The sequence below is a fragment of the Ctenopharyngodon idella genome, chromosome 23, assembly GCF_019924925.1.
Source record: "Ctenopharyngodon idella isolate HZGC_01 chromosome 23, HZGC01, whole genome shotgun sequence".
Taxonomy (NCBI): domain Eukaryota; kingdom Metazoa; phylum Chordata; class Actinopteri; order Cypriniformes; family Xenocyprididae; genus Ctenopharyngodon; species Ctenopharyngodon idella.
In genome coordinates, this window is record NC_067242.1 from 10,312,273 (window position 1) to 10,329,736 (window position 17,464).

Here is a 17,464-nt window from a genome sequence, read left to right on the forward strand (position 1 = left end):
AAGAAAACTGATATTATGGTATATATGATATGATATAATATGATATGATATATAAATTTTCAACGATCAGCCAATGTTCCCTATTAAAAAAAAACAACATAAAATCCAAATTCATTGTGGACAAACAACAGCTCATATTGATAATAATACGCTGGTGGTCTGCTCTGCTGTTGGTGTCAGTAAGTTCCTCAGGCACATAATTTGAGAACACCTCATAAATCAAAGAGCAGAACAGTCACACATCCGTACACTCCCAACTCACTGCCCACTTTGGTCAAGTGTAAGTGCTTATAGCTCCTTAATGTAGATTCTAATAAAATACACACCTCCCTGTGCCCTCGTGCCATGTCTGAATGCGTCCGCTCTCCAGTGGCTTCTGGCTGAGGGTGTTGGTTAAAGATTTTACAACGTAAACAAGCTTTGACCCTGGAATCCAGAACTCCCGCTCTGAAAAGCAAAGTTCAACCATGCTGAAGCATCTGTTGCCACACACCAAATATAATCAAGCCTATAAATAGAGCCACTGTTTTTCAGTCCTCCATAGAAATGATCAACCCTGCAAAAACCAGACACAGACCGAGAGACAGGCTAAGGAAGGACCGAGCACAGACCAAGATCCAGTCTGTTAATGGTCCCACCTGGGACCACAGGAAAATGAGGGAAAAGAGACGTGTATCCATACCTCTGCCTCATGCTAGGGTTTTTTAAAAGGAGGAGACTGAGAAGACTTATATTGCTCTTCCATCTCGTGCAGACGTCTAAACAATGTGTCTCCCATGGAAGGTAGGTGCAGCCTGGGATCTGGGTGGTAGACAACAGCTGCCCACTCCAACACACCTGCTGGATTCACTAATGTTACATTATTCAGATGGATGGATGAGTACATTTTGAAGGGAAAGTGCTCTTTGCAACAGAGTCCCATATAGATATATTTGTAAAGTATTTATACAAGTATTTATACACGTTGGATGTTGGTAGCAGTTCTAGTAAGGGATTTCATTTATGCTAATGTATGTAATTAATAATTTTAAAATCATTAAAAACTCAAAAGTAAAATGTCCAGGGAAAAATGTGCTTAATGTCATTATTATACTGGTTCTAAAATTAAGTGTCAATTAGTAATGTAGTCTAGATTACTCATTTTAAGTAATGTATTCTGACTACTTTTAGATTACTTTTGACCTAACTCGTTTATCACATTGATTTGAATAGGATTCAAAAAAAAAAAAAAAAAAAAAAAGTAATATTATGGGGTTTGTAAAGGAACTGCAGGGGGTTTGTGAGTTTAATGAAAAGCTATTAAATCATAATATATATATATATATATATATATATATATATATAATAAAATATGTACTAAAAAAGATGAAAAAATATATAGGCCTATTAGTTTACCTAAATGTCATGTGACCATCTGTATAAATCATTCAATTTGTCATTGCCTTCAGATATGCCTATATAATTTCCTATAAGCTATACTATTGTAAGTAATTCTAACCAAACAGGTTAATAGCTAGCATTTATAACCAGAAACAAGTCAACAACTATTTTTGCATCAGTATTATTGTGCGCACATCTGTAGAATGCGTTTCCCGTCTCTCGTAGCCTACATTTTCATTGATTGGCAGAAGGATACGCACTGTTGCAGAGACGCGCGTTCTGATTGGACATTTGTGTGCCTTTATTCAACGATTCCGCTCACTCTTTAGCAGCTGATTGGATAATGGAACAGAGTTCTGCTTGACATTCTTTTCCTTTCTCTGGACCCCGGAAATACCCTTTTATGGAAGGAATGCGAGACTTTTACACAGACATACTATCAACTTCCGGTTGGGTGTGAGCGACAGTCTTGTTTCAAAAATATCTGGTTTTACTACCCGGAGGGTCTGGATACTTGTTTGTTTTTCCTGTATGCTCGCGTATTTTCCATACAGCTAGGTAAATACTGAGCGAGTTCTTTATTTGATTTCAATGACTAGATTTGAACCACTAGTTGAGACCAAAGTGGCAAAAGTCCATTCGTAAGATTCTCTGCGTGTATTCGGGCCTTTTATTTGTTAATCTTTTCTTGTAGAAAATGTCAAAGTCCCTAAAAAAGATAGTGGAGGAGAGTCGGGAAAAGAATCTCCCGGAGGTGGACATGTGTGACAGAGGAATATCAAACCTGCTGGATATTCCTGGACTGTGTGAGTCTGCTGTATTCAGTCAGGACAAGAAGTTTTATATTGTGCTAATGTTGATTAACTTAATACTAATGTTAATTAATTTTGTTTACAGTGTAAATATGTGGCTGTCATAGTATGTAGTCTCTATTTACAATATATGATTGCAGTAGGTGATTAGTGGCGATTAGTAAACATCAAGTAAACGTGTCTTTATTATTTTTATTTTGTAGTCACCTTGTCCAACATAACGCAACTGGTCCTGAGCCACAACAAGCTGAGTGGTAAGTTAATTCTTCTAGTCTCAAGCGAATTCTCTTTGTGTATTTTATTTTTTCTTTTAATTTTAACATGCTACATAATTAGATTTACAGTAAACTTAATGCATTACATCTATGAGAGATGGTAAAAGTTTTATAGCATGTCTGTGCCTAAGTTGGAGTTAGTGATGGTTACTAAAGCAAATCTCTGGGTCTGTTAGAAATGCAACTCCATTAATTTCAGATATGATTTTGTGTACTTATTTCCCAAATAGCAATTTAATAGGAAACCACCAAGTAGAAGGTAAAAACTTACAAAAAATAGGGGAATCACTATGTGATTTGTTGAATTGTTGGAGTTATATCATAAACTAACATTTGCTTGATTTTTTTTTATATGCTTTTATTGCAATTAATTAATTTTAATTTATTTTTATTGCAGTATTGTTAACTTATAGCTTAAGTTTAATATTGTTTTGAGACTGCAGGTTCATGAGAACTGGTTAACTCCACTAGAGGGCTGTCTTGCCCTTGTTGATCACTGGTTGTTTGATTTTAGGTTCTGCTCAGTTTAAGTACCATAATAATAGATAGTGAACATTAGTAGTATGTGTAGTTAAGTTACATCTTCATTGCAATTTGTGAACATTTCTTTTCTTTTTTTCTTTTAAATGTGAGTTTAATGATAATCTTTGTGAGTTGAGCTTTATTAGGAGAGTTATTGTTTGGATAAATATATTCGTCAGTGTAGTTTGGATCTTGTTTTCCCCAGCCGCATAATCTTTGGGTCCATGGTAATCGCTCTGAGCCGTGCTCACTCTCATCTGATCTGAACAGGAAGTGTTTGGTTGGGGATTTGTTTGTTTATGCAGGAATCTTTTCCTTTAATCTCCATGAAGATCTCAGTATGATAATGCACATCTCTGTCAGGTACCATCTGTAGTAATGATCAAAGCCTTTTAATATGATTTATAAGATTTGGAGATGAGGAAATGACTCATTCTGTTACGGGTCACACCGCTTGTCTGTAGCTGATTAAATGAGGGCGAAAATGAAAATTTATGGATACATCGTAGGGTCCAAAAGCCTGAGACCACTAGCAAAATGCTTCTATTTTATTTCTATTTTCATTATGTTATGTTATATTATATTATATCACCATTTTTTTTTTCCATGACACAGTCACTTCTGGCTTCTCGATTGTAACATTTGAAATAAGCATTTTTTCTTCTAAAGCTGCTCTGAATCTATATGTATTGTTTATACTCTGTAGTAATGATCATCAAAGCCTTTTAATATGATTATGATATGAAGAAAAAATGACTTGTTTCGTTACGGGTCACATCGCTTGTCTTTAGCTGGATTAAATGAGGGAGAAAATTTAATTTTATAGATATACAGTATTACAGTGGGGTCCAAAAGCCTGAGACTCCTAGTAAAATGCTAGTTTGCTTTTAAAAAACAATTAAAAATAAATGTCAAATTAAATTAAATAGCATATATTAAGAAAATAATTATATTATATTATAAATCCGAATAATATATGTGCTCATAAATATATAATTAATTTTTTTTACTTTATATATTTAAAAAAAAAAAAAAATTACAAATGTTCCTGGACTTCATTGTGTAGAAATATGAAATAGAGTGTATTTTTGTTCTGTGTATTCCTTACCACTCTGCATTTTCCTCTTCTCTGTTCCTCTCCTCTCTCTCATCCTGCCTGTTTAAAGAGCAGAGACAGGGAACCTGCCATCTTTTGAACTTTTCAGGGTAGTCAGGAATTACAGTGACATTTGGAACCCTTTCATTAGTGGCTCATGAGTAAAGCAGGGTTGGTGTTCGGCCCGGGCAGGCGGCAGCTCAGGTAATGAGACAGAGAGGAGAGAGGGGCAAACCTTTCTGCTTTATACAGCCGTATACTCTTTGTCCTATTACCATCCGCATTTTCTGCCTGTTTTAAAGGCTCCAACAGGGCACACACACACACATTTTAAACATGTGTTTACAAGCAGTTTTGTACTTGCATACACAAATATTTTCAAGCAAGAAAATGCTTGACAGCCTGTAGTGCTTTAGAGCCCCCGTCTGTGGTTTAAGATGATGAAGTGTAGATGTCTGGTAGAGGCATGTGTCTTAAGGAATCGAAAAGGCAGAACTGAGATCAATCTTGTGTGTCATTTGGAGACGAGTAGAGGGACCCTGACATTGGGCGCAGCAGAGTTCAGTGTCCTGCAGTGTCTCTTGGTGCGTTTACAGTTCCATTGAGACACTGGGAAACAAATCGTATGTTTCGAGTATCTTTTATAGGTGAAAAGGTCAGAGGAGAGATGCAAAAACTGGGAATTGAAGGGTCCAACTGAAACTTACTCAACTAGCATGGACACAACAATTTGACATAAAATTTTTGTCTAAAATGTACATTTCTGTAACACTTTCACTGTTATAGCACACACACACACACACACACACACACACACACACACATACATATATAATGTATGTATATATGTCATTTTCCTCATCTTCAAATCTTATGAATCATACATACATACATACACACACACACACACACACACACACACACACACACATATATATATATATACAATTTGACATAAAATTTGTCCAAAATGTATATTTCTGTAACACATTCACTGTGTGTGTGTGTGTATATATATATACACACACACACACACACACACACATATATATGTGTGTGTATATATATATATATATATATATATATATGTGTGTGTGTGTGTGTGTATATATATATATATATATATATATATATATATGTGTGTGTGTGTATATATGTAAAATATAATTGATAAATAATAATTGATGTAAAATAAAAAATGATGTATTTATTATTATTAATCTTATATTTTAATTAGTGCTGTCAAATAGATTAATCGTGATTAATCGCATCTAACATAAGTTTGTTTACATAATAATATATAATATTAAAATTAGTGCTGTCACATCGATTAATTGTGATTAATCGCATCTAACAAGTTTGTTTACATAATATGTGTTTGTATATATATTATTACATTTATATATATATATTATATATGTTTGTGTGTGTATACACACACACACACACACACACACACATATATATATGCAGTATATGTGTGTGTGTATATATATGTGTGTGTGTGTGTATATATATATATATATATACATATATATATATATATATATATATATATATATATATATACATACACACACACAGACATATATATTATATATAATGTAATATAAATACAAACACATATTATGTAAACACAAACTTATGTTAGATGCGATTAATCACAATTAATCAATCTGACAGCACTAATTTTAATATTATTATATTTTTAAAAAGAAACCGGTATCACTTTACAACAAACATTCACTAATAACAAATTAATTTATTATCATTAATAATATTAAAAATAAATAGCAGTAGTGGAAGTAGTATTAAATGAATCTGCTATTAGTGAATGCTAATTATAACGCTATACCTATGTTTCTTAGCAAGCACATGTGCTGAAGAGGGCCGTAAGAGCATGTGCATTCATGCTTGTGTTTCGTTGTTGGAGTTTTGAATTGTTTGTGTGACGGCTGAATCATTTGTTCCTCTGTGTCTGGCGTGGAGCCGCTCTCGTTGATCTCTCTGGAGGTATTCGTGTCATGCTGTTTGTGTAAACCTCTCCCACCTCCCCTCCTCCGTAATGAGGGGCCATTGATCAGCCAGTAATCGGATAGAGCGCCTGTTCGGCCCATCGATCTCTGTCGACAGCAGAAGGGGGCAGGATGGCCTTGCAGGAAGGGAGGGAGGGGTGCTCATGATCCGTTATGCTAAGGCCTCCATCGTTAAAGTGTCAAATCTATCGCTGAGGGAGTGACCCATAATTGAGCCATCAAAGACGGGACGTCTATCTGCTGACTCTGATAATTAGCCGTTAAACTTCGGCAGGTCAAACCTTCGGCCTTTGTTCATGAGACCTCATCTCTCGTTTGGGAATGCTTTAGCTTGAAGATTGTATTGGTGATTATAATACAGTCAATTGAAACGCTTTGATTGATGAGATTGATGATACCTGCAGAACTAAAGTTGTTCTTGTTCATTTATTTATCCTTACCAACTCTCTCTCTCTTTTTCAGGTGTGCCTCCAAACATTGCAGACCTGAAGAACTTGGAGGTGTTGAATATGTTCAATAACCAGATTGAGGAGCTTCCAACTCAGATCAGTAGCCTTCAAAAACTCAAACATCTGAACCTTGGGTTAGTCTGATGTCTCATCATTACTTGTCTCGTCTCTTCTCAGTTTTTGTCTCTTCTCACCTTGCCTCTTCTCTACTTTTGCCCCTTTTGTTTTATTTATCTTTTATTTTTTGTGTTTTGTTTGTTTGTTTTGTTACGTTCTCATTTCGTCTCATTTTGTCTGTTGTCTATTATACTTTCATCTCTTCTCCTCTTGTATCTCCACTTGTCTCTTTTCTTCTTCTCCTTTCTTTAACTCTTCTCTTGTGTTCACGTCTGTTCTCTTCTCTTCTTATCTCTCCTCATGTCTTTTTTTCTCGTCTCTCTTGTCGACTCATCTCTTCTCATATTTTTGTCATTTTTTTTCACTCCTCCCCTTTTCCTTCCTCTCATCTTATCTCTTCTTTTCTCATCTCTTCTCAACTTGTTTCATCTCTTCTTGTCTCGTTTATTCTCTCCTTTCCCTCCTTTGTGTTGTTTTGTTTCGTCTTGTCTCTTCTTCTATCTCCTCTTCTTTCCTCTCATCTCTTTTCATTTCTTCTTTTGTCTCCTATCTCTTATAATTTCATCTCTTTTCCTTTTGTATCCTTTCCTTTTATTTTCTTCTCCACTTGTCTCTTCCTGTCTCTTCTCCTGTTCACTTCTTCTCTTGTCTCTTCTCTACTTTTTCTCATTTAGTTTTTTGTTTCAATTTGTTTCATGTTGTCTCATTTTCCTTACCTCTCTTTCCCCTCATCTCATTTATTTTCGTTTCATTTTGTCCCAATTTTTCCCCTGTATCTTGTAATTTCATCTCTTTTCCTCTCATATCCTCTTCTCTCATCTCAATTCTTCTTGTCTCTTCTCTTGTGTTCATGTCTGTTCTCTTCTTGTCTTATCTTTCTTCTTGACTTTTTTTCTCATCTCTCTTCTCTTGTTGTCTTGTCTCTTCTCATATTTTTCATCTTGGTTTTTCACTCCTCTCTTTCCTTCCTTTCCCTTCCTCTCGTCTCCTCTGCTCGCTCCTATTGTATTTTCTTCTGCTGTATCCTCTGATTTTCTAAACCAAAAATCTGCTAATTTCTGGGTCAGAAAAAGTTCCCTTTAATGTCTGCATTAAAGGCGCAATATGTAATTTTTCGCCGCTTTTTCAAAACAAAGGCATAGTTTGATGATGCCTTGATTTCGCAGAATCATGTCGGGTGTTGTCTTCACGTCTACAGCCGGTTGAAAAGAATCCAAAGGGACTCGGGCAGAAATCATATTCATGGATGAGCTAATGTATTAAAGTTTTATTAACATTACTGTAGTATGTGGGTATGATATCATTGATAGGCGACGCACGGAAACTGTCCGTTTCCTGGTTAAAATTGCTTATTTCTCTGGAATAAACATTCTTGGAAACATTTGGGATAATGTAAGGACACAAGTCAACAAAATATATAACATTGTTCTATTGGTTTTGGGATATCTTTATCCAAAAATCTTACATATTGTACCTTTAACTGCATGTTTTCGATCAGACACCATTATCTTCTGGTTATCAAAGTATATCTGGTTTAGGAATGGTCTTCAATCCTGTTTTGTGAGGTTAAGAAGCCTTGACAGTGGCATTGCTGCTGTCTTCCTTTGTTCTTATTTCTCTCTGACTCTCTTCATCCCTGGTCATCTGGTCGTCCCCTGGTGTTTAGAGCCCACCTGAGCCCCACCTGAATCCCGAGGGTTCTCCTTCTCCTCAGAGGGTGGAGCCTCCGCAATGTCACGCAGGATTAAAGCACGGCACAATCTGCCCCGCGTCTGACACCGCACATTTTTATCGATTTGCTGTCAGACGCACCATTTCTACACATAATCTTGAAAACATAAGCCGGCTTGTTGTATTCCCGGCCGCTACTCCCGACTCAAACGTGAGGATGTGTGTGCGAGTGTGTGGCTGCCCGTTGTCCTGATCTCATTTGTCAAAACAATTCCCCTTCTTGGGTAATTGCTTCACAAACATGTGGCGGAATCAATTTGTTTGTTTCTTTAAAATCTTTTGCTAAAGTTTCAGTCTTCATGGAAACCAAGTGTCATTTGAAAGAAAGAAAGAAAGAAAGAGATGGAGCACAGACGCTTAAATAAGCAAGAGTTAATCAGCATCTGATTTGGGCGCCCCTCTCTCTTTTTCTCTTTTTTGCTCTCTCTCTCGTGTTTTATCCGCGTCGTCGGGCACCTTGAGCATTTCTAATTTCAGATTCCATGTTCTCTGTCTGAAGTTTTCAGCCAAAATTTAATCCATTGCCTTTCAAGGGCGAATATGATTTTAACATTTACAGACACAACACATTTTTAATATTGGTGAACTAGTTGAACATTAAACTTTCATTAAGAAATACCTTGAGTTATATAAACAGTGGTGTCTAAATGTCTGAGACCATTGAAAATCTGGGATTTTTTGTCGATTGAAGTCTCATTCTCACCAAGGCTGCATTTATTTGATCAGAAAAAATGGTAATATTGTGAAGTATTTTTACAATTAAAAAAAAAAAATGAATATTTGAATATGTTTTAAAATGTGATTCATTCCTGTGATGCAAAGCTGAATTTCAGCATCATTACTCCAGTCTTCAATGTCACATGATCCTTCAGAAATCATTCTAATATGCTGATTTGGTGCTCAAGAAACATTTATTATTATTATCATCATTTTTTTTCAGGATTCTTTGATAAAATTTAAGAGAACAGCATTTATTTGAAATATAAATCTTTTGCAACATTATGAATATCTTTACTGTCACTTTTGAATTTAATGGATACTTGCTGAATAAAGGTATTATTGGAAGTGATTTGACACTTTCACTAGTGATCTCAGACTTTTGAACCCCTCTGTATTTAACTTTGAGATTATAAATGTGAGAGGATCTGTTGAGTTGTGTTATAAATCTGTGTTGCGTTTGAAATATCAATCAAAATCTGTGAGATGGATCTGTGCGCACTGCATGCCTCTGTCTCATGTCTCCGAGTAGGACGGCTATGGATTTTCAATCCTGTGTCAAGAATTGACGGGTGTTTTATAAGTCTGCTTGTGGACGTGCAGCATGCGTTTTTGTTTGAAGCTGATGATTTGGTTAAAATGGCATTTTATTTTCTTCATGTGTAGGATGAACAGGTTGAGCACTCTTCCACGAGGGTTTGGATCTCTTCCGGCGCTGGAGGTTCTGGATCTGACGTACAACAATCTGAACGAGTCCTCACTGCCCGGGAATTTCTTTTACCTCAGTAAGTCTACAACACATGCAATGTATTAGCAGTATAACTTGCTGTTCATAGACCACTTGATGCATATTCCAAACTAAAATAAAAAGAAATGTAGAAAGGTGAAATCTACATTCTGATTATCTGGCAATTTACAAGTGTCAGTTTACAACTTTGTTTTAAGGCAAACAAAATAAAAGCCTGTGCACTCACACATGATTTTACTTGTTTGCCTTAAAACAAAGTTACATTTATCAGTCTGATTTAAAGGGATAGTTCACCCTAAAATGAAAATTAAGTCATAATTTTCTCACCCCGATGTTCTTCTGCCATATGCCCTTCTTTCGATTTGGACCACCAAAGAAAATTTTTTAAAAAATGTCCAATTCGCATGTCCATATAATGGCAGTAAATAGCGACTAGCATCAAGCTTTTTTTTAAATGCTAAAAAACAAACAAAAAACACACAGAATGATCCCATGTGACACGTGTCATATATTCATGAATTGTGGTTGGTTGCTGAAATAACAGACTGCTTCCTGTCAATTTGGGTAGTTCTTTGCCAGAATAAGCTTCAAGGAGGACTAGACTACCTACTAACAATATGCAAACAAAATAACTGTTAACTTCATCATCTAATCCTCATCAGTCCAATCAGCTGGGCCCGTCAGAGGATACTGATGAGCAGTGATGGGCTCTAATAACCTGTTATTTTAATGGCAGCCACATAATGAAAGCATCATCTTATCGTTAATCAAGGTCTCTGATCCCACACTACACACACACACACACACACACACACATTCCCAAACCTCTATTTATCAGTGCTGTTTGGAGTGGCTGTCATATCGGCTGTGATATTGACTCTGACTTCTAAACAAGTTGAAATGGATATGATTGTGTTGCTGTTGCTTTAACATTGGATGGACAGGAAGTGGGTGGGGCCACTAATGAAAAGTGACTTTTTAAAAAAATCTCAGATATAGATCATCAAAATTAGGGTGCAAAATTCTGGGAATTTTCAAGGCTGGAAACTTTCCATGGGAATATATGGGAAATAACGGGAATTAATGGGAATAAACAGGGAATTTGCAAAATTTAATATACATTAAAATATAATTTATTTCTGTGATGCAAAGCTGAATTTTCAGCATCATTACTCCAGTCTTCAGTGTCACATGATCCTTCAGAAATCATTCTAATATGCTGATTTGATACTCAATTTATTTAAAATGGAAATCTTTTGTAACAATATACACTACTGTTCAAAACTTTGGGGTCAGTAATTTTTTTTTCTTTCTTTTTTTGAAAGCAATTAATAATAAATGATAATAAAAATGATAAAAAGTGATATTAAAGACTTGTTAGAAAAAAATTATATTTTGAATAAATGCTGTTCTTTTTAACTTTTTATTCATCAATGAATCCTGAAAAAAATATATCACAGGTTCCAAAAAAATATTAAGCAACACAACTGTCTCCAACATTGATAACTGATAGTATCAAATCAGCATATTAGACTGATTACTGAAGGATCATGTGACAGTGAAATAAATAACACACGCATAACAATTGCTGCAATAAAAATATATTTATTTTACATATTTACTAAATTAGAATTAATTGGATGCAAAAAAGAAATAACTATGTTATTACAAAATGTTTACATTTATGATTGTATATGATACATTTTATATAAATTTCCCATAAATTCCTGTACATTCCTGTTAAGTCTCCAAATTGGAACATTTCCAAAATTCCCCAGGTTAGGTTCCTGTGGAAAGAAAATTTCCAGAAATTTACCAGAAACTTTCCGCCCCTAATCAAAATACTTGTTAGTTGTGGCCCTGTTTGTGTAGGATTCAAAAATGATTTTTTATTCATAAAATTATTTACATGTTTATTCAATTGGTTATTGTTTGTTGAATGTTTGCCCATGTGTTTATCCCATGTGGCACCTAAGTACACAGCGTAAGTGTATTTTTGATGCTTTTTGTCGATCTGTTGATATTGTGTGTGTGCTTGGGTGTAAGATGCTGTATCAATCAGAGATGACCATTTCTATTGATCAGTGTTTGCAATACTCCTCTAACACACACACACACACACTTCTCTCTCTCATTTCAGCCACCCTGCGCGCTCTCTATCTCAGTGACAACGATTTTGAGATTTTGCCCCCAGACATCGGCAAGCTGGCCAAGCTACAGATAGTGAGTAATTTATCTAAATTCCCTCTGAAATCAATTGCTTTTGTGGCGGTGCTCTGTGCCGTGTGTGTTGGATTTATCCTCCGCGGCGTGTGTTCTTTATCAGACGTGGTGAGAGGTGATTTAGAGGCTGATCTTCACCCCTGTGCTCGCTAGGATCGGACTCAATGCAGGGTCACAGTCACATAAAACAGCTGATAATTACAACTGTAAACTCAAAAATAATATTCAACTATTTTGGTTTGGTGTTGCGTTAAAATATGGGTGTAATAACACCCATGATTTTTAGAATACAGGTGTTAGTATATTAACATGCTGTCAGTTACCACAGAGAATAATTTTGACTTGCAGTTTGTAAAATCTATGGGACAAGACATTGTGCCAGAAACATATAGCCTGTTTCAAAAGTATGTATGTATGTGTGTATATACATATATATATGATGAACATGATTTCACCAAGTATATTATCTTTGTTGATCCTAGAACAACATTCCACTCAACCAATCAGATTTGAGAGACAAGTTTACAGTTAATGTCAAGTTTAGGCTTACAACCAGGGTTAGGTGCTTCTACATTAGTGCTATTCACCTATCATTTCCCTCTAATTTTAGGGATATCTTATGAGTAGGGTTAGGTTTAGGAGCAGGGATATGACTAGGACTAAATTTTCGAACGGGAATGTTGTTACAGGACCAACAAAATATGTTGACCCAGGAACATGTCCTATTTTTATATATATATATAAATATGAATCATGCTCAGTAAGTAAGTAGTAAGTAAATAAGGTTAATTTTATAACTTTTCTCCTTTAAAAAAACTCTTTTTTTCAGTTGAGCTTGAGGGACAATGACCTCATCTCTCTACCCAAAGAGATCGGAGATCTGACTCAGCTGAAGGAACTTCACATTCAAGGAAACAGACTCACTGTACTCCCTCCTGAACTTGGTAAGACATGAACATGTCCTTGTGCGCAACACGTGTTCCCGGACCAACATTCTTTATATATTCCTATCAACCAATCGAAGCCTGACCTTAAAACTGGAGTGCAGTGATTGGTGGATGGGAATGCAAACTAATACACACCCTCCTCAACCAATAAAACATCCACACTTACAATTCCAGACACAGCTGTGCGTTAGGGTGACCACCATGCCGGGATAGTCCCGAAATTGGAAGCTTTTTCCCGCATCCTGCAAGACTTTCAGTTATGTCTATATAGTTTTTTCTTCCCTGAAATTATAATACCACAATCCAATACAAACAAATATAATATTGGTGTTTAAAAATCCATTTGCGCAGCTGTCATGTTCTAGCTAGAGCAGGAAAGTAACCAACCAACACACATTCATAGAGAGGGTTTTTTCCACTAATGACGACTGCGTGGACCAAGCAAAGGAACCAGTGTGGACCTCTTAAAAAGTCATTAAATACAACTACACCAGCCAAGACTTCTTCTAGATACTGGATAAGAATATCCTGATAAAACCTTTCAGAGCCAACAAAAAATACAAGTTCAAGATGCACTGAATCCGAGGGTTTCTGAAAGTGCACTGCAACTGCTACAGCAAGTATTTATTTGAAGGTTGAGCAGTGAGCTCATTGGCTTCTGTTACATCAGCTGTGCCCTATAGAGAATGTTGTGAATGCAAGCATATTGAGTTAAAGAATTAGTTCACTTTCATATAAAATTTTCCTGATAATTTACTCTCCCCCATGTCATCCAAGATGTCCATGTCTTTCTTTCTTCAGTCGAAAAGAAATTAAAGTTTTTGATGAAAACATTCCAGGATTATTCTCCTTAATAATGGACTTCAATGGCCTCCAGACGGTTGAAGGTTAAAATTATAGTTTCAATGCAGCTTCAAAGGGCTTTAAACGATACTAGATGAGGAATAAGGGTCTTATCTAGCAAAACGATCGGTCATTTTCGAAAAAAAAAAATGTAAATGTATGTGCTTTATGTAAGCAAATGATCACCTTCCAAGTGCTTCCGCCAAAAACCGTACTTTCGTATTCTCCAAAAAGCTTACGCTGTATGTCCTACGCCTTCCCTATTTAACTTACGGAAAAAATGTAACTGGCACTGCGTTCGTTCTGTAAGTTTAATTTTGACCTTCAACCGTTTGGAGGCCATTGAAGTCCATTATAAGGAGAATAATCCTGGAATGTTTTCATCAAAAACCTTAATTTCTTTTCAACTGAAGAAAGAAAGACATGAACATCTTGGATGACATGGGGGTGAGTAAATTATCAGGAAAATTATATATGATAATGAACTAATCCTTTAAGGACCTATCAGCCTGTGCCATCTAGAGTTTCACGACAGAACTTTGTATGTAGCAGACTGAATAGGTCCTGTTGAGTAAATTACAGTGTATAGTTCGAACCTGAGCAAATTGAGCGCAAGTCAAAATTGACAAAGCTTATTTGGCCATTTAAAATGTTATCATCCAACGTGATGGCAAATAGGCTTTCCAACTAATGTAAATCAGTATTTACATGGTATAAAAATAGTTATCTCTCACACACGTGTCCCGCAAAATCCATCTACTGTCCTGCACCAGAGCAATAACCGGGTGGTCACCCTACTGTGCATTCTAATTGGCTACAGATTTGTCATCTCTTATGTGATTGGCTGGAAGCTCTGGGTTGGATCACACCTCAGAGTGGTACTGCTGGGGTCAACCCAGGTCGGACTGCTCTCTACCTGAGTGACTTCACTTTGGGAAAAACTCCACACACACACACACACACACCCACACCAACTGCCCTTCTGACAGTAGTTTTTCCTCCTGTCTTGTTCCATCCCAACAGTTTAATCTATGATTCTAGTGCACTGGTATTCCAACATTATGTCAGCACTCACCTTAAGTGTCATATAAATGTCGTGTGAAGGGTATGTGGAGGAAGCGGCTTACAAATTCCCAATTATTTTTATATATTAACAAAAATTGCCGTTGTTGGCTTGAATTTGTGCCATATATGTGGTTGAAACAAGCAACAAATATCAAAATTCACGCTAGTAAATGAATAGCTACGAGCTACAAACCACTCAAAACACCTTAGCAACTGCATAGCAACAGCATAGATTGGGGGTGGGATCTTTTGAACTGGCGAGTTAGCAACCATAAAGCAATTCATTAAATACCACCTGAGTGCTTTTTTTTAAGTGTTGCCTTCCAATCAAGATCAAACACCCTAGCAAATGCCCAAGCAACACACGAAAACATTTGAAACACGTTAGCAGCTGCATAGCAATGACCTCAACCACCCCACTACCACATGACCGAGAGTTTTGCACGGGCAAACAGCACTCATATTGTCTTCAAATTTTTGTTTTATGACTTATGTAGTGTTTTAGCAATTGGCACTTGTTTATTGGCGTTCTAGGTGTGTGTGAACGCTCTGGTCAGCAGGTCTTTGTCCTGTGCACTCTGTAGGGGAGACTCTTCCTGTGTGTAGCTTATTAGGACCCCTCTGTCATGTCCCTGTAATCCCACTCCACAGACCAGCCTCGTTAAGATGTGTGTATGTGTGTGAGTGGAGAGCCCAGCTAACAAGGAGCAACCAAGCGCACATGCCAAGAGCAGGAAAGGAAAAGGAGAGGAGGAAAAAGCGAGGGATGTGAACGAGAGTGTGCAAAGAGGACAGATAGACCGTCTTTACCATTCAGAGCATCTCATGTGTAAAGCTGATGCTTTAAACTGTTTAAAATGTTCAAATGAAAAGAGGAAGAGGAGGGTGGAAATTGAACCTGGACCAGTAGACGTCTGCTCGACCGTTGAGATCTGAAATAGTTGTTCATATAGGTCTGTCGTCTAGGTCTTTTAGGTTCAGGGCTGATTTACACTGATGGTCATGTCTGACTGCGTTTGTGAGGTGTGGCATTGTGTGCTGGGGTCCAGGTTTAATTTCACCCCCTCTTTGACAGGCCGCTCAACACTTGCTAATCAGAAACTATTTAATTAGCCCCCTTGTGAGCTGAGATGAGCCATATTAGCACTTTGACCTGTACTGTTCCATCTGCACACTGTGAACCGGTTCTCTTCTGGTCTTGTGTCGTCACGTGTCATCTCTTGTCTCTTTTCTTCTCCTTTTGTCTCTTCACTTCTGGTCCTCTTTTGCCATGTCCTCTCCTCTCCTCTCCTCTCAGACAAGAGAAAAGAAACAAGACAGAGCAAGAAATGAGAGAGACAAGATGAGATAAGACATCTCATCTCATCTCATCTCATCTCTTGTTTCATTTCTCATCTCTTGTTTCTCATCTCATCTCTTGTTTCTCATCTCATCTCTTGTTTTTTTTCATCTGTTGTTTCTCTTCTCATCTCATCTCATATATTCTCTTGTTTCTCTTCTCATGTCATCTCTTGTTTCTCATCTCATCTCGTTTCTTTTTTCATCTCGTTTCTCATCTCATCTCATCTGTCTCATCTCATTTCATCTCTTGTTTTTCTTCTCATCTCTTGTTTTTCTCATCTCATCTCATCTTTTGTTTCTCATCTCTTGTTTCTCTTCTCATTCCATCTAATCTCATCTCTTGTTTTTTTCTCATCTCATCTCATCTCGTTTCTTTTCTCATCTCATCTGATCTGATCTCATCTCTTGTTTCTTTACTAATCTCATTTCTTTTCTCATCTCATCTCTTTTTTTCTCTTCTCATCTCATCTCTTGTTTCTCTTCTCATCTCTTGTTTTTTTTCTCATCTCTTGTTTCTCTTCTCATGTCATCTCATCTCTTGTTTCTCTTCTCTTCTCATGTCATCTCATTTCTCTTCTCATCTCATCTGTTTCTCATCTCATTTCATCTCTTGTTTTTTTCTCCTTGTTTCTCATCTCATCTCTTGTTTCTTTTCTCATCTCATTTCATCGCTTGTTTCTCTTCTCATCTCTTGTTTCTCTTCTCATCTCATCTGATCTCATCTCATTTCTTTACTCATCTCGTTTCTTTTCTCATCTCATTTCTTTTCTCATCTCATCTCATCTCTTGTTTCTTTTCTTTTCTCATCTCTTGTTTATTTTCTCATCTCATCTCTTGTTTCTTGTCTTTTTCCTCATAACTTCTCTTATCTCTTCTCGTTTGTCTTGTTTTTCTCTCATCTAATTTTATCTGGTCTCTTGTCTCTTATGTCACATTTCTTGTTTTTTTTCTGCTTTTTATTTAATCTCATCTTGTCTCCATGTCTCATCTCGTCTTGTCTCTTCTCATTTCTTGCTTTGTCTTGTTTCTCTTCTCACATCTAATTTAGCTAACTTCATCTTTTCTCTTGTCTTATTTCTTCTTGTTTTGAGTATTTTTTTTTCTCGTTTCTTTTTTGTCTTGTTTCTTTTCTCTTTTCATTGATCTTATCTCATCTGATGTC

At 36.4% G+C, this 17,464-nt stretch overlaps 1 protein-coding gene across 1 annotated transcript in view; it reads left to right on the top strand.

The window, feature by feature from the left end:
* Positions 1 to 1,749: 1,749 nt before the first annotated feature.
* rsu1 (Ras suppressor protein 1) overlaps positions 1,750 to 17,464 on the top strand; it is a 36,787-nt gene continuing 21,072 nt past the window's right edge. Inside the window, exons 1-7 of the mRNA XM_051882080.1 lie at positions 1,750 to 1,938; positions 2,075 to 2,186; positions 2,396 to 2,446; positions 6,584 to 6,704; positions 9,802 to 9,920; positions 12,024 to 12,106; positions 12,936 to 13,050. Coding sequence (XP_051738040.1) covers positions 2,078 to 2,186; positions 2,396 to 2,446; positions 6,584 to 6,704; positions 9,802 to 9,920; positions 12,024 to 12,106; positions 12,936 to 13,050 — 598 coding nt within the window. The 5' untranslated portion in view covers positions 1,750 to 1,938; positions 2,075 to 2,077. The remainder of the gene's footprint in view (positions 1,939 to 2,074; positions 2,187 to 2,395; positions 2,447 to 6,583; positions 6,705 to 9,801; positions 9,921 to 12,023; positions 12,107 to 12,935; positions 13,051 to 17,464) is intronic.